Source organism: Phyllostomus hastatus, unplaced genomic scaffold, assembly GCF_019186645.2.
Source record: "Phyllostomus hastatus isolate PE091 unplaced genomic scaffold, TTU_PhHast_1.1 phas_scaffold_39, whole genome shotgun sequence".
Taxonomy (NCBI): domain Eukaryota; kingdom Metazoa; phylum Chordata; class Mammalia; order Chiroptera; family Phyllostomidae; genus Phyllostomus; species Phyllostomus hastatus.
Window position 1 is genome coordinate 27,988,348 of NW_025334028.1, and position 15,952 is coordinate 28,004,299.

Genomic DNA, 15,952 nt, shown 5'->3' on the forward strand with positions numbered 1-15,952 from the left:
TTCATTTCAATAAAGCTTTTCTCTTTACCTAACACCTGAATAAACCACAGGTTATGAAAAACTTTCCTTTTTAAATGAGGGAAATCGAGGAAACAGAGATTCCAACCAGATACTTTAAATAACCAGGGACTCTATTAATAGTAGTAAAAATTCAACTAGATAAAAGAGGCACTATAATGTTATTTAAATGACTAGTCAAATTTTTGGGCTAGGTGTTTTTCATATGATTTGTTTTAATCACCACAAGAATCTTGACAAGTGTTATTGTCTCATAGTTAGAGATAGATGTCCCATGTGTAGATCCTGGGAGGATCCTATTAGCATGGACTCCAAAGCAAATGGTGTCCCTGAGTTGTGTGATAGAGCAGCCTGGAGATTAAGAAACTTGCTCCAAAATCAGTCTGACTCACATGAAGACAACCACAATAAAAAAGGTCCTGAACAAAAAAACCCTCTCTTCCCCAAGTGTATCACTAAAAAGACATTCCACTGGCCATTGGCCAAGCCCTGCAATCTTCCCTTCTCAGCATTCACAATAATAATCTAGAACTCTTTTTAAATTAATTTATTTATTTATTGAGAGAGGGTAAGGGAGAGAGAAAGAGAAGAGGAGAAACATCAATGTACGGTTGCCTCTTGCACACCCCTGAAACGGGACCCGGCCTGCAACCCAGGTATGTGCCCTGACTGGGAATCAAACCAGCGATGCTTTGGTTTGAGGACCCCTCACTCAATCCACTGAGCTAAACCAGCCAGGGCATAATCTAGAATTCTAAATTAAAGTAACAGGCCGCTTTTCATGTCTGTCCAGAAACTTCATCAAATGAATTAAAATGTTTTAAAATGTATAAAGTCATAATAAGAAAGAGAACAGAAAAGGGCCATGAACTGATGAAAGATTTCAATAAACCATTGTAAGGCATTTTGCATATGGGAGAGACCTGTCACAAGAAACAGAAAGATGAAAGCTACAACCTATAGTATATGCAAGAAGTTTGCCCAGCCTCTTGAGAGTCAGAGGCTTCAGATTCAGAGAATGCAGAAACACTGGTGAACAACAGTCAGAAGAGGGTTTGAAATGTGAAAGATGATTTGAACAGCTGAAGAACAGAAGAGTCAATTCTGCCACTGTCCCCCAACTAGGCAGTTATCCCCCCCCAAAAAGTAAAGTTCTTCATTAGAGAAATTAAACAAATGTGATGTGAAAATTACAATAAATAGCTGTGTGAAAATCACCATACACAGTTGCTATGGGTCTTGGTGACAAAAGCAAACTCCTCTCAATTCTGGAATCTGTAGGATCTCAGTTAAGATCTGGCTGCCTACTTAGCCTTCTTAAAACAGAATATGCTAGTCAGCAAGTCTGTCCATAAGAGCAAAGCTCCTAGATGGCCTTCCTTAACCGTTAAATAATGAGCTGTCCAGGAATCATCAGATAGTTGAGGCAAAGAACAAAATAAACCAAGAAAAGAAAACTTCCCTGAAGGCAACCAAAATAACTTATGAGAAAAATCCAAAACCAACTCTAATATATTTAGAAAGATTTGTGAAGATATTATATCCACTATATAAAACAGGAGATATGGAAGAACATATTTCACAAAAAAAGTAAAAAGGAATTGCCAATATATATGAGAAGATAAATAACAGCACTAATATTTAAGGAATGCTCACTAAAACCACATGAGCATTTATATCCACCAGATAGTTAACCATTAAAAAAACCTGAAAATACATAATATTAGGAGAATAGGGAGAAACAGAATGTAATTGGTACAATCATTATAGATAACAGTTTGACACTAGTTTCCTATTCCATTCCTCCAGAAACTTCTACACACATACACAAGTGGATATGTACAAGAAAGATCAGGATAGTATTGTTTCTATTATCCATCCCCAAGGTGGAAACAACTTAAATATCCAAAGATAGGAGAATGGTTAAATAAATTGTGGTACATTCATATGATGGAAAAGCAAATAGGAGGAAAAATAGGCAAACTGTAGAAACAGTTTTGAATGGCATAGATGAATCTTAGAAATATAATGTAGAGTATGGGGAAAAAAAGCCACACAAAACTTATGGCAATATAATCGTAAAATTCAAAGCAAGAAAAGCTATATAATAAGTAACTCAGGAACATCTACCTGTAATGTAAGAATATATTTAAAAAGTAAAGGAATTGTTAAAAACACACTTGCAGATGGGGGTACCATTGCATAAAAAGCAGGAGTGAGACTAGGAAAGGACCCATAAAAAGTTCCAAAACTCTGGAGTAATAAGCTAGTTCTTAACTGATGGGTTAGTGAACATTCATATTGTTATCATACTCCACAGTTTCTATATTATATATGTCCATCTATAGCTGTATGTGAGCTCTATACCACATATTTATACATTTTTAAAAATATGTTTAAGTTTTAAAATGAAAAAAATTAAATACAACAAATTGCTGTTTAACAAAGGCCAAACATTCAATATGGAAAGAACAATCTTTTTAAGAAATAGTGCTGGAACAACAAGATATATATATGGAAAAAAATCAACCTCAACTCCTACATTTGAGATGGATTATAGACCTAAATATAAAAGTTAAAACTATAAGTCTTCTGCAAGAAAACATAACAAAATATCTTTGCAACCTTAGGCGAGGCAAAGAATTCTTAGACATGTTAAAAAAGCACTAATCATAAAAGATGAACTTGATAAAATGGGCTTCATCAAAATGAAAAAAATCTACACATCAAAAGGAACTCTTGATAAAATGAGAATCAAACCCAAATATAAGGAAAATATTATATATGACATTTTTATCAAATATATTCATATGTATGATAAACTTGTATCAAAAATATATAAATAGTGCATACAACTGAATAATAAAAACAAGTCAATAAGAATAAATTAAAGTCTGAAACATATACTTTCACAAAGGAGAGCATACACATAGACAATAAGCACTAGAAAACGTTCTCAACACCATTAATCAGGGAAATGCAAATTAAAACCACGGCATACCATTGCACACATTCCAGAGAGCTCAATTTTAAGTGACTGGAAATACAACTGTCCAGGAAAACGTGGAACTGGAGCTTATATACTCCTGCTGGTGAGAGTGTAAAATGACACAGTAACTTTGGAAAATTGTTTGGAAAACTTTCTAAAGTTAAAAATACCCAAGTTTATGACTCAGAAATCTTACTCCTACTAGGAAGAAAAATGAAAATTTCGCCGATAAAAATACTTGTATGAGAATGTTCGTTGTGGTTTTACTCCTAACAGTCACAAAATGGAAAAAATGCACGTCACACAATCGAGTGGGTAAACAAATCATGCCCTATTCATCCAATGGAATTCCATTCAACAACAAAAAAGAAACAAACATGCCAAAACATGGATGTATCTCAAAATCACTATGTTAATGAGAAAAGTAGACACAGAAGAGTTCATATCCTATGGCTCCACTTAAATGCAGTTCCAGACTTCAGTTCTAAACTGCAGTGATATACATGAAAACACAATGCCTTGAGCCAGGAGGATGGAAATGGACAGGGAAAAGTATGAACTTTTTGAAGTAGAGCAAATGTTCTACATTTTGATTGGGGTGGTGCTTGTCATATGGATATTCATATGTATAAAATGCATCAAACTGGTTAATTAAAAACAATACATTTTAATATATATTAAATCAAAAGAAAAATGAAAAAATAAAACACAGACTATTAAGAGAATATGAGAAAGGAATAATTAAAAATGAGTGCTTGATGTGATGACCAAATTAGATAGAAGTGGTGGAAAATAAATTTGAGATGACTGCTTAGAACATGGGGCAAAAAGGCAAATAGATAAAAACATAAGAAGACAATACACACAGAGAATCAAGCCAACAATCACCTTAATGAGTTTCAAAGAGAGAGACAGAGGAGAATAAATTATTAAAAAGCAGAACAGGTGAAAATTCCCCACAGATGAAGGAAAACATCCCTACAAATTAAAAGTCTCATAATTTCAAGGAGGATAAAATAAAAGAAGACTCACATTGAGACATTTATTCTAGCCCTTTGGAATGAGCTCATTTCAAGGAGACTAAACTCACATCAAGACTTGATAAATTTTCAAAGCATCAAGCATAACTAAAAACTTTAATGATTTCTGAGAGCAAACACATAGTTCTGGCAGCAAGAAATTAAGATCAGACTGGCATTCTCATCTTCTCAGAAGGAACAATGAAAGTTAGAAGATGGTGAAATCGGGGAAGATTTAGTGTCTATACCCAGCAAAACTATCAACCATAATAACAACATAATTTACAGCTATGCAAAAATTAACAAGTAAAATTACCATCCACATATCTTTTATAAATAAGTTTCTTTAGGATGAATTATACCAAAACAGAGGAGAAAACAAAATAATAGATGTTCAGTTAGGAGACACTGCAATTTACCCAAGAGTTCAACGAATACAATCCAGGGTAGAAGCTGTACTAAAGCACTAGAACACAATCTATTAAAATTAAACAGAAAGTGATTGGGATGCAAGGGGAAAGTCTCTAGCAAAGAAAGGAAATGGTGCCTTCTCTTACAAAGAAGGAATGTAGTGAAGAAAGCACAAAATGGGAGGACTTGACGAAGAAAGTTTATGTACCTCTTCCTACAAAGAAATCAGAAAGTCCTTTGTTAAAGTGATGAGAGTTTATAGTATGTAAACAAAGCAAAAACATGTAGTTAAGAAATATAAATATCATTAAGCTGGAGAAACTATAAGGAAAGGTCCAGCTAAGAGAATAGATTTGTTTTCTAAAGTGGTCAAGAAAAAGGTGGAGTCACTATTTTCCTCATTTTACCCAAATAAGGAGCCAAAATATTTTTGAAAATTGATGTGAAAAAATTGAGTTTACATGTATTTAGAATTACAAACTAACCTATATGAAAACTAAAAATTAATAACTATTCAAAAAATTGGAAAAGAGAGGTTGTGGATGATGTGGATTATATTAAGGCTATTTAAAAAAGAATTATTGTTTAAATAATTATTCAATATACAGACCTAAAATTAGGTAAGATTAAAAAGTGGTTATTTCTGAAAAACAGAACTGAGAAAGGGAAGGAAAACACTAAACGGTTGCATTTTATTATGCAATCCTTCTACAATAGTTGATTAAAATGAGATGATTCTGAAACTTAGACACCTAAAAATTAAATAACCAAATAAAAAATGTACATGATTCAGAAGGCACATTAATCAGCATACATCATTTCATCATTGTTCTTCTTTAACTACCTCTTAGAAGAGTGCACAAAAAGGCCCACCACAAAATATACACAGAGATTTTCTCGCTTGGTGAGTGGAAGAAAGGTGGTGAATAAAAACGACTGAGATGAAAGATTGAAGAGAAACAACAATGTAAGGAATTGGGTTTGAAATTTCATTCATTCAACAATTATCTTGAAGATTCTATTTGAAGTCAGGTGTTTGCCAGTTGCTAGGCTAATTATAGTGAAAAACGCACAATGTTATGTCCTCAAAGAACTTGGGGTTGAAATAACTCAAACTGGGACATAAAAGCCAAAAATGGGCAAAAAGAGGACTTCACCATGAGTAAAACAGTTTACAAAACTAATTCATTTATTTTATATACTTCCCCCCAATTAATTGTCTTTCTGTCCTAAACAAAAACAGGGGCACTGGGGCCTTGAAAAAGCGACCAGTGACAATTCTAAAGAAATCCCCATGTGTTCACTTTTTTCCATTCCACAAGGAAAGTACATCTCAATATTTGACTAAATGTTTGCATACCAGAAACAAACCAAAGCAAGTGCTCACATCGGTGACGAGTAAGGGAGAGCCATTTCTACATTCCCTAACCTCCTCTTTAAACCTTGCTTTGAAACAGGGACGTAGGGATTACGTGCAGAGGAATCAGGTAAACGCGTGTAGGCGGAAGGCGAGCTACAGCTAGGGATGGGAACAGAGCGGAGCACCAAGCAGCTCCGCAGATTGACTCGACCATTCACTACGGATGGGGGAGGCGACTGCTGCACTAGTCTTTCCTCTACTTCCCACCAGCCCCACCCACTACGACAAAAACCAGTGGGAAACCCAAATACCTGCCTCTGAGTCTAGGGACGCGAGCGGACACAAAGACAAGGGGCTGGAACTTCTACACAGGGCCTCAGGGCTGTCGCTGTGGCTGGAGTCCTGCTACTGCTTAGTGCACCTGGCCCTGCATTTCAGGGGCTGTTACAAAAGAGGCCGCTCCTGGAGGGCCCAGCGCTCAGAGCACCCTTTGCCTGGGAGCAACATCAGAGGAGGTCCCCAGCTCAGAACCCGGCGAGGACTGCGACCCATTCCCACCGCTCTGACAGCTCCCAGCTCTCGCCCCACCCTCCACTCTTCGGGGTCATTTCCTCTGACCTCACAGCCTTCGCGCCACAACATTGATGAAGGACCCCGACGTGCGGTGTCCTGCCCCTCGCTCAAGCTGGCGACAAAATGTCGCGACCAAGGAAGAGGCTCAGGGGGTTGGAGTTACGGCACTGAAGTACCGGAAGCGTGGTGTGACTGCACACAGGAAGGGGACATCACAGAGTCTGTGAAGCAAGCGTTCTGGCGTTTAGTTGGGACACCTCCTTGGGTCCTTTCTCACTGCCGCGGTGTGCGGCAGGCTGTTTCTACCTGCTCCCTGCTGAGCCTGCCCTGGCGCTGTCCCCGACGCTGATTTCATGTGAGTGATGCTTGTGGAGGGTCCTACAGAAAGCGGGTTGTGATCGTAGGAGTCTCCTTTTCTTACTTGCCCTCAGGAGGTGAGACCTGGCCTGTAGGTACTAGTGAGAAGTCCGCTCACACAAGCACGGATCTGGGCATAAGGAAGTAGGGAAGAGCTTGGACCTTTCGAAGGGGCCAGGCTTGAGAAATGAGATGCGTGGCGGAGGGAAACGATGCTACCATTTATTCACAAACATGTTAACTTTAGTGTGTCAAAAGACCGTCAACGGGCATGGTGTTGGGGTGGGGGCAGACAGCAATCCATTCATTTATTAAGCGCCCGCAGCGTTCCCCGCACTGTTTCAGGCACTGGGTAAAGAGCAATGAACAAACCAGACTAAAAGCCTTGCCTCCCTGTAGGTAACATTTTATTGAGGCGAACGTATACTAAACAAAGTTAAGAAAAGCACTGTATTTTAGGTTATAATGAGTGCTAAAGAGCAAAATAAAGCAGCGATGGAAGAGATCAGTTGAAATTTTAGTGTGACCAGGGAAGGTCTCACTGAAAAGATGATTTTCCAGTAGAGAGCGGACCATACAGATTCTCCAGTGAGAGAATTAACCATACAAAAATCTTAGTGAAGTGCAGTCAGGCAGAGCAACCAGCCGGGCCAAAGCTGCAAAGCAGAAACTCCCCAAACAGTAAGAATCTTGTGGATCAGAGTTGTGTGAAGTGGTTGAACTGGAGACAAAAAAATCAGAAACCAGGAGCAGGTCATGAAGGATCCCAAAGGCATCTAAGCCACTGGAGAATTTGCAGCAGTGGAGTGCTACAATCTGACTTCCTTATCCAATTAAAAATGGACAAAAGACTTGAATAGACACTTCTCTGAGGAGGACATACAGGTGGCCCACACACACATGAAAAGGTGCTCCACATCATTAATCATCAGAGAGATGCAAATTAAAACCACAATGATACACCACCTTACACCTGCCAAATGGCTATTATTAATAAATCAACAAACAAGTGCTGACGAGGATGTGGAGAAAAGGGAACCCTAGTGCACTGTTGGTGGGAATGCAGACCGGTGTAGCCACTGTGGAAAACAGTATGGGATTTTCTCACGATACTGAAAATGGAACTGCCTTTTGACTCAGCGCTTTATCTTCTGCGAATAGATCCAAAGAATCCCAAAACATCAATTCAAAAGAATATATGCACCCTTCTGTTAATAGCATTATTTACAATAGCCAAGAGTTGGAAACAGCCTAAGTGCTCATCAGTAGTTGTGAATGGGTAAAAAACTCATAACAAATGTAAGTGGTGCATTTACACAATGGAATACTACGCAGCAGTAAAATAAAGGAATTGTTACCTTTTGTGACAGCATGAATGGAACTGGTAAGTGAAATAAGCCAGGCAATTAAAGACAAATACCATATGATTTCATTTATAAGTGGAATCTAGTGAACAAAATAAACTAATAAGCAAATAGAATCAGAAGCACAGAAACATGGAACACACTAACAGCTGTAAGAGGGGAGGGAAGAGATGGGGACTGGTTGAAAGAAGGTGAGGGGATTAGACAACACATATGCATGATCCATGGACATGAACAACATTGTGTGGATTGACTGGGAGCAGGGAGTGGGCTAAGGGTAGAGAAGCAAAGGGGGAAATTTTGGGATGAACGGAATACCATAAACAAACAAAAAACATTTTAAGGAAAGAAAGGATCTGGCTGGCTGCAATCAAGATAGACTGAAGGGGACAGGGTGGAATAAAGATCGTTAGGAGGATTCTACAGTAATCCACAGGAGAGATGATGGTGGCTTGATGAGGACTGCTAAGAAATGGCCAATCATACTCTTAGTGTTTTTAATTTTGATATGTAAGAGTATTAATGAATGGTGACTTTAATTAGGTTTTGGAAAGACTTTAAAAAATTAATTGTAGTGTAAGTTTTGAAGTGACAAATACAAGTTAAAATTATGGCTTTACCATTTATTTGAATGCGTTTAGACAAATCATATGATTTCTCTTGAGTTTATCTATAAAATGGAAATATCTCATCATTTTGTAAAGGTTAAATGAGTATGTACTGTGCCTGGCTCAGTAAACAAACAAGCAAAATATAACCAAAGACACTGAAACTGAGAACAGGCTGACAGTGACAAGAGGGGAGGGAATTTCAGGGGAAAAGGGGAAGGGTTTGCAGGAACAAGTGTAAAGGACACATGGACAAAAACAAGGGGGGGGGCGGGTGGAAACAGGAGGGAGGAGGGGAGGGCTGGGACGGGGGTAAAAGGCAGAAAACTGTACTTGAACAATTAAAATAAAAAAAATAAAGTAGTGGCTATTGTTAGTTCTTAAATAAGTGTAGGTGAAAAGGGGGCTACATACTAACCCTAACAACCTCAGGAAAGGCTGCATGGCAGGCCCTACAAACTCAGACTAGAATTAACCACTGGGATGATCTGAACATAAAAAGTCCTAACTAGATGGTGTTCGTGGCAGGTAGTCACATCCTAGGTCTATAGCTTTCTTGACAGAGGTCAATTTTTACTTTAAGTGAGCCTGTCTGGTGTCTTTCTGCATCTAAGAGAGCATACCTTTGCCAGTCAAAGAAACCTTTTTTCCCGGAGCACAACCTCCAGTGGAGTATGATACCACAGAAACTCTGTTTTATTTTTTTTAATCCAATCCCAGAGACTTCCCTGCTTTGCTGTCTCCCACCCCTTTAAATCTACCACCAATGGATTTCATGTACACCACCCCCTTAGGTATCTTACTTTGATTCTAATGTATAAAATATGCTATAAAACTGCCATTCTCCAGAGCATTTTTTCAGTCTGTTGAGATATTGCTTCTTGGCAATATTGTCAGTTTAGCTCAAATAAACTCATAGAAATTCTTTCAAGTCTGGACATTTGTGTTAACATAAGCAATGGGAGAAAGATAGTGGTGAGTGTGTCTCTGGGGGGAAAGGGGTAGTTAAATCCTTTTTAAGAAAATCTGAACCAGGTAAAAGATGATCCTGTTGTGTGGTAAGGGAGCCATGGGGAACAACCACCCCCCCCCCCCCCCGAACATACCCCTTTTAAAATATGCCAATTTCACTGGACAGTAAGGTTTTCTATGTTAATAGCTAGTTTTTGAAATACATGGATTGCCCTCTCATAGATGTCCCTCATACCTGTCCTCTCCTAGCCATCCTTTAAATCCTTTAGGACCCCAAGTGTCCTCATTATAAAGAGGAAGAAAGCTCTCTGCTGAGTAAAAGAAAACAAGAATAAATACAAATTTCCAGTTACAAAGATTGTCATGTGGATGTACAGCATGGTGACTATAGTTAATTCTGTATTATCTATTTGCAAATAGAGTGGAATTTGAAGGTTCTTATTAAAAAAAAATTTGTAACTGTGTTTGTTGAAGGTTGTTAACTGGACTGTTGTCATTTTGCAATATACTGCATACAAATATCAGGTCATGTCATGTGTCTGAAACTACTGTAGTGTTACACATCAATTACACCTTAATAAAAAAATTTTAAAGTCACACAGCTGATTGGTGGCAGAGCCAGAATTTCAGCTCATTCCCTGGCTGCAAGTTAAATAAATAAATATGAACTTTCATAGAAAAACATAGTTTTTATCTTTCTATATTTTGGCAAAGGTTGCTAAAAGGTCCCTGGATTTCCAGTGGTGGCTGCTGCTATATATTTTGAGTGTCCCTGGGATGCATTGTTTTTACAATACTTAATTTTATTATTTACCTTTTAAAATTCTGACTTTTGATTCATAAATCCTAACAGGAGTTTTAACCTAGTTCTAAAAAGAACCATATTTTGTAGCATTGTAATAAAGATGTTCTCACAGTGGGGTAACTTGGCAGTTAGATTGAAAAGCAAATGGAGGGAAGAAGTTTGAAATGTAAGAATATGGATAATGGTAAGAGAAAAAAGTGATTCAAATGTCTGTCTATCAATTCTAATATGCACATCTTTTTCATATTTACATTTCTGAAATAGTGGTATATTTTATAATTATTGATGTCTTCAAATCACTATAGCCTAAATGGCAGTTGTGACTTAGTTGTCAATGCCCACACTTGTATAAACTTGGTCATAACTGTTAATATTGTCATCAGTTCAGTTGATTTAAGTGTACTGTTGATACATACTTACAGAGTTTAATCTCCATTTTAATTATCATTTAAAAGATGATTTATCATTACAATGAAAAGTTCTTGTGTATGCAGAAATACACAGCAACAAGAGTGATGGAAGCTAAAAATAGAGCTAAATTTAAAAGAGGTTGTTCAATAAAGGATACTGGATATAACTAAGTGATAAAACACTGGTTTAGTCAGCAGTGTTTTTCTTTGTATAAGTAGTACATAAAATAATAGAGCATCTTAGATTTGATGAAATAATGGCATTTTGAGTGTCTTAGAAGAATATAATTTTTACCTAATTGCAATTCTGAAAGTGAAATCAGGTGTGTCAGGAAGCAGAAAGACAATTTCAAATTTTTGTAGAGTTCCTATACTATGAAGTAAAATTTCAAATCAGTACTTAAAACTTCCATTTCAAAACAATGGATTATGGATTATTTGTTTATATTTAGTTCCTAACACTGAGAGCCTGGAGAAGGGGATTTGTTATCTAAAAGAAATTACTGGCAGTTTAAAATCAGAGTGGGGAAGATCATTGAGGAGATTGCTGAGGTGAAGGGAAGCCATTTAGAAATGATAAGAATTTCAGAAATAATCTTTCATATATGTGTTCTAATGATTAAGATGTTTAGATTCACATAATTGGTAAAATCAGCTTCAACTCTTAGCAAGTTTTATGATTAGAGTCATCTAACAATGGCTTTTTGGATTTTATGAAATATGATGACCATTAGACAAAATGTGAAGGGGCAGAATAATTTAGATAATACTCTTCAAAAGCTTTTTGTCATAAAAATATGTTCATTTTACTCTTTTAATTTAGTAAAGGGAAAAAGAAGTTCTCACTGCCCTCACAAGTTAACATACTTGTTATTTTGTCTCTCTGAATGTTTTATATTTATAATTACTATGCATGTAGTTAAGTATATCTGTTTTAATCTCATTGTCCTTTTCTTTTAGCACAGACTAAGCCAGCATTCCCAAACAGATTTAGTGAGTACTAGTTCCAGTAAATAATATTAGGTGTTCTTTGGTTAGGATCCCATGGTTAAATATGTTGAGAAATGCTTCATAATTATATCCTTTAGAGGAATTATAGCTTGGACATTAAAAGAGATAACTCCAGAGTCAGGCAGACCTAAGTTTCAATTCTCATTGACTAACATGACCTGGGGCAAATTAATTTTAATTCAAGGTTTCTTCTCTGTATAATTTATAGGTGATACATGTAAAGCATTTAGCCAGTTTATAATAAATAGTCTACAAATGTTACATGTGAGAACCCCTATACATATCAGCATGTTAAAAGCAGTGAGGAGCCCTGACTGTCTTGGCTCAGTTGGTTGAGTGTTTTTCAACAAAGTGAAAGGTCAAGCTAAAGGTCCCTGGTTTGATTCCCATATTTCTAGTCAGGGCATAAGCCTGGGTTGCAGCTGGCCTGCTGTTGGCCTGTGTGTGAGAGGCAACTGAAGATGTTTCTCCCACACATTGATGTTTCTCTCCCTTTGTCCCTCCCTTCCCTTCTCTCTTAAAAATAAATAAATAAACAAATAAAATCTTTAAAACAAAAACAAGAAAAGCTGGTAAGGAGACTAAAGAAACTTAAAGTTTTGAAATTCAATGAGTACCCAGTATAAAATTGAAAATTTCCATGGAGCACTGGACACAAAATAGTGGAGTAAACACTGGATTGAAGGTGAAAGATTTGTCTGAGCTTAATCAATGTTGTTTGTAAACTAGCAAGATTGTCCTAAACATAACTTCATTAAAAAAAGTTCTCCAGTTTACTGTGTTTCCCCAATGTGTCTGAAAACTTAGTGAGTACAAAGAACATGTTTAAATTTTCTGTCTCCTATAAACTCAGCACATGGCTCAAAATCAGAGACTATAAGTAAAATTGAGGGTAAGAACTTGATTTATAGGGGGACCTGGTAGGTAACAGAAATAGAAGACATTGGGGAGTGGTGAAGTCTGTGTTGCCATACTTAAAGGCATTTGCATTCAATTACAAACACTTTCAACCCTGGAAAATAAAGTCATCCCAGGTCTGTGCAGTGATAGTTGTAATCTCAGCAAGCTAGAGATCTGGAGCAAACCCTAAAGAACATCCACATAAAGTACATATCAAGAAAAGGATCCTATATAGGAGATGCCAAGGATTTAGAAGGTGAAATTAGTTGATAAGCGTCCTCATTTTATGAATTAAGAAAATTAAGCACCAGAAATTAAGTAACTTTGTCGAGGTCACACATCCAGTTAAGCATGTGGTTCAACCAAGATCTGTTGTCTGTAACCACTAGGGCTAGTGATCATTAACTGCATATTATTACTAGAAAACATTGGCATAATCTTATGCATCCTACTTATATTTTTGAAAAGTCTAAAAAGACAATGTTTTCAGAGCTTCTAATTCTGAAAACAATAGATCTTAGCATTTGACAAAAGTTTTGTCAACACATAGACCTGACTAGAAGCTAATCCAAAATATCTCACACAAATAATTTTAATATTGAGATCATAAATAATATTGCCAGGGTAACTAGTTATCTAGGAATAGAGAAAAAGTAGACAGACAGTGGTTAGCAGCTAGTGTGTTTTATAGTTATTCATAAGCTTTATTTTGCCACAAAGATTTGTTTACTGCCAGAGAAATGACTGCTCTAAGATATTTATTCTTCTATTGAGACTTCTTTTGTAATACTATTGATATTGTGGCAGTAAGACAATTAAAAGTAGTCTATTACTATATGATATGTAGCATAATGACATGGAAACTTGGAAAATTATTAATATTGCATAACCAAGTGAGGACTTGATTCACTAGTAATTAGAATTAAGAGCATTCTCAAAATTCAAAATCAGATGGTCTTAAGTTTATGGTTTGATGACTTTTTTAATGACTTTATATTTTAGAGCAGTTTTAGGTTCATAACAAAATGAGCAGGAATCATTTAGTGAATTTTCATTGTTTTCCTTCCCTTAAACCAGAACAATCTACATCTTTCTCATAAGCCAATTTTTATCTTGGTATTCTTGGCCAGTTTTGTGCCTTTGGCAAATTGGTGTATATGGTTTATCCTGGATTGCTTTGCCTCCTGGGCTAGAGCTGAGAACTCTTGTATACCAATTTTTAGAATACCTTCACACAGCATCCAAACTGGATTCTGCTATATGCCTTCGAGTGTTCTTTCTTTGTATACCATTTAGTTAAATAGTCTCAAGTCTGTTATCTTTAGAGTTTTCACAGTTTTGATGATAGTATTTATTTGTAGGGAAAAGTATGTGAAGATTTTCAATCGACTGTTGTCTTATTATAGTCCCCTGGACAGAAATCCTTAGATATATTTTACATACTGTTAGGAACACAAAATTTAGAATTAATGTAAATACATTAATATTTGTCACCTCAATGGACAATCCCCCCAAAATTTGCCTGTGGTTTAGCCAAATTAAGTATTTTAATGTTAGCCTCTATAATTTATACTTTTATTATTATGTTCTGAACCCTTAAGAAAAAATATGCCTATTGACCTAGAAATAATTGTAACATAGGTAACCCACCCTACTGTGAGTTTGAAGGTGGGCATTGTGTATACATATCCTATCTTTTGTGTTTCCAGAACTTTGCTCATTGCCTTACGATATTAGCTATGTGGCAAAAAAATGTTAAGTATGAAATTGTGGTATAACCGAGCAGATGGGCCCTGTCCGTGTGGTGCCTTGGTGAATGACCTGACATTCAGTATTGTAAGGAACAGCATTTTATTTACAGTATCCCAACCTTGGCTGTGGTGGGAGCACTTCAGCTTGAGCCCTCCTTTCCCAAAAGACCCAGCACTTCCCTTGTGCCCCAAAAGGCTATGAGCCAAAAGCAAGCCCAGAAGTTCCCCACTTCCTTAAGCCAGCTGCACAGTCTCACAGCGGCTCTCTTTTTCAGGATCTGGGGTGCATAGTCATCAGATTCCATGATAATCCAGGAATGCATGTGCTGTGGGCAACTGGATCACGGTGAAGTTTAGGAAAGCCATTAAGTCCCAAGTGTCTAGGTACAGTCTGGATTTTCAAGGCAGTCGGTCAGCATCTTGCAAGGCAGGATCCTTGATGGTTTCGGAGTCTGCCATCAGGCACAATCAGAGCAGCAACATGCCATCCCTTCCCTTGTTATACCAGGCCATATGGCCCAATAATCCCTGCAAACTACACAGCTGCTACTTCACTACTGGCAGCATGGCCCTTATATACCCTTTGAAACCACATGCTGAATTCCCTCATGGCTGCCTACCCTGAGCTTAATCCTGACCCTGAGCCTCCTGTGTGACCCCATCTTTGACTCCTCCCACAATGAGCTACATTTGCCAGTTCTGTATTGTTTACATTTATTTGGCTGCCATCCCCGGTAAGGGGAAGAGTGACTCAGTGATCTAAGTGGACCATCTCCCTGGCTATACCATGAGTCAGGATATATCCTAAAAGTCACATCCACCTTGTCCAGAGATCGTACACAGCTGTCATCTTGCCTTTGTTATGAAAAATATCTTAAGTCTATCACTGCTCCCCCCATTTCCCAACCAAGGGCTATGAGGGCTTTGGCGACCCCTCAGTCTACACTACTTTTCAGTGGTATCTCATTTTGCCCCATTCTGAGATACATGTGATCTGGCCAAAGTAATGCCTGCTTTAGTCTGGTAGGGTATGGGAATGTTTCACACAAAATAGACAGCAATTTGAATATTTCACCTAAAGTATCATGGTGTGCTTGAATGTGATATTGTTACATTACAGAATTACATACTTAAGATTTTATAATAAGAAGGGGGCATTATTTGTGCCGGACCCTGTATAAAATCATCTCTGTTTACAAATGAGAAAACATACTAAGGTTAAGAAAGTTGAAGTTTACTCAGCTATTAAGTCACAGAGGGGCAAACGGTTTGAACCAAGGTTCATGTGATTTCCAAGTCCATGCTCTTTAAATTTTATTTTCTTACTCTTATAATAAGTTCTTAATAGTCAAAGTAAAGAGGAGTGATAATATTCTATACCTCATGGTGTTGTGATGATTAAAT

General features: G+C 37.1%; 2 protein-coding genes across 4 annotated transcripts in view; one reads left to right on the top strand and one right to left on the bottom strand.

The window, feature by feature from the left end:
- The window catches only part of TBCK (TBC1 domain containing kinase), a 186,693-nt gene extending 180,193 nt beyond the window's left edge, over positions 1 to 6,500 (bottom strand). Inside the window, exon 1 of one of the 3 annotated variants that reach the window (XM_045820116.1) lies at positions 6,416 to 6,500. The gene's annotated coding sequence lies outside the window, so the exon portion shown is untranslated. Of the gene's footprint in view, positions 1 to 6,108; positions 6,395 to 6,415 lie in introns of those variants that run through there. The other 2 variants (XM_045820113.1, XM_045820115.1) reach the window with 2 other exon arrangements.
- Positions 6,501 to 6,590: 90 nt separating this feature from the next.
- Positions 6,591 to 15,952, top strand: part of AIMP1 (aminoacyl tRNA synthetase complex interacting multifunctional protein 1) — a 37,213-nt gene continuing 27,851 nt past the window's right edge. Inside the window, exon 1 of the mRNA XM_045820117.1 lies at positions 6,591 to 6,725. Coding sequence (XP_045676073.1) covers positions 6,724 to 6,725 — 2 coding nt within the window. The 5' untranslated portion in view covers positions 6,591 to 6,723. The remainder of the gene's footprint in view (positions 6,726 to 15,952) is intronic.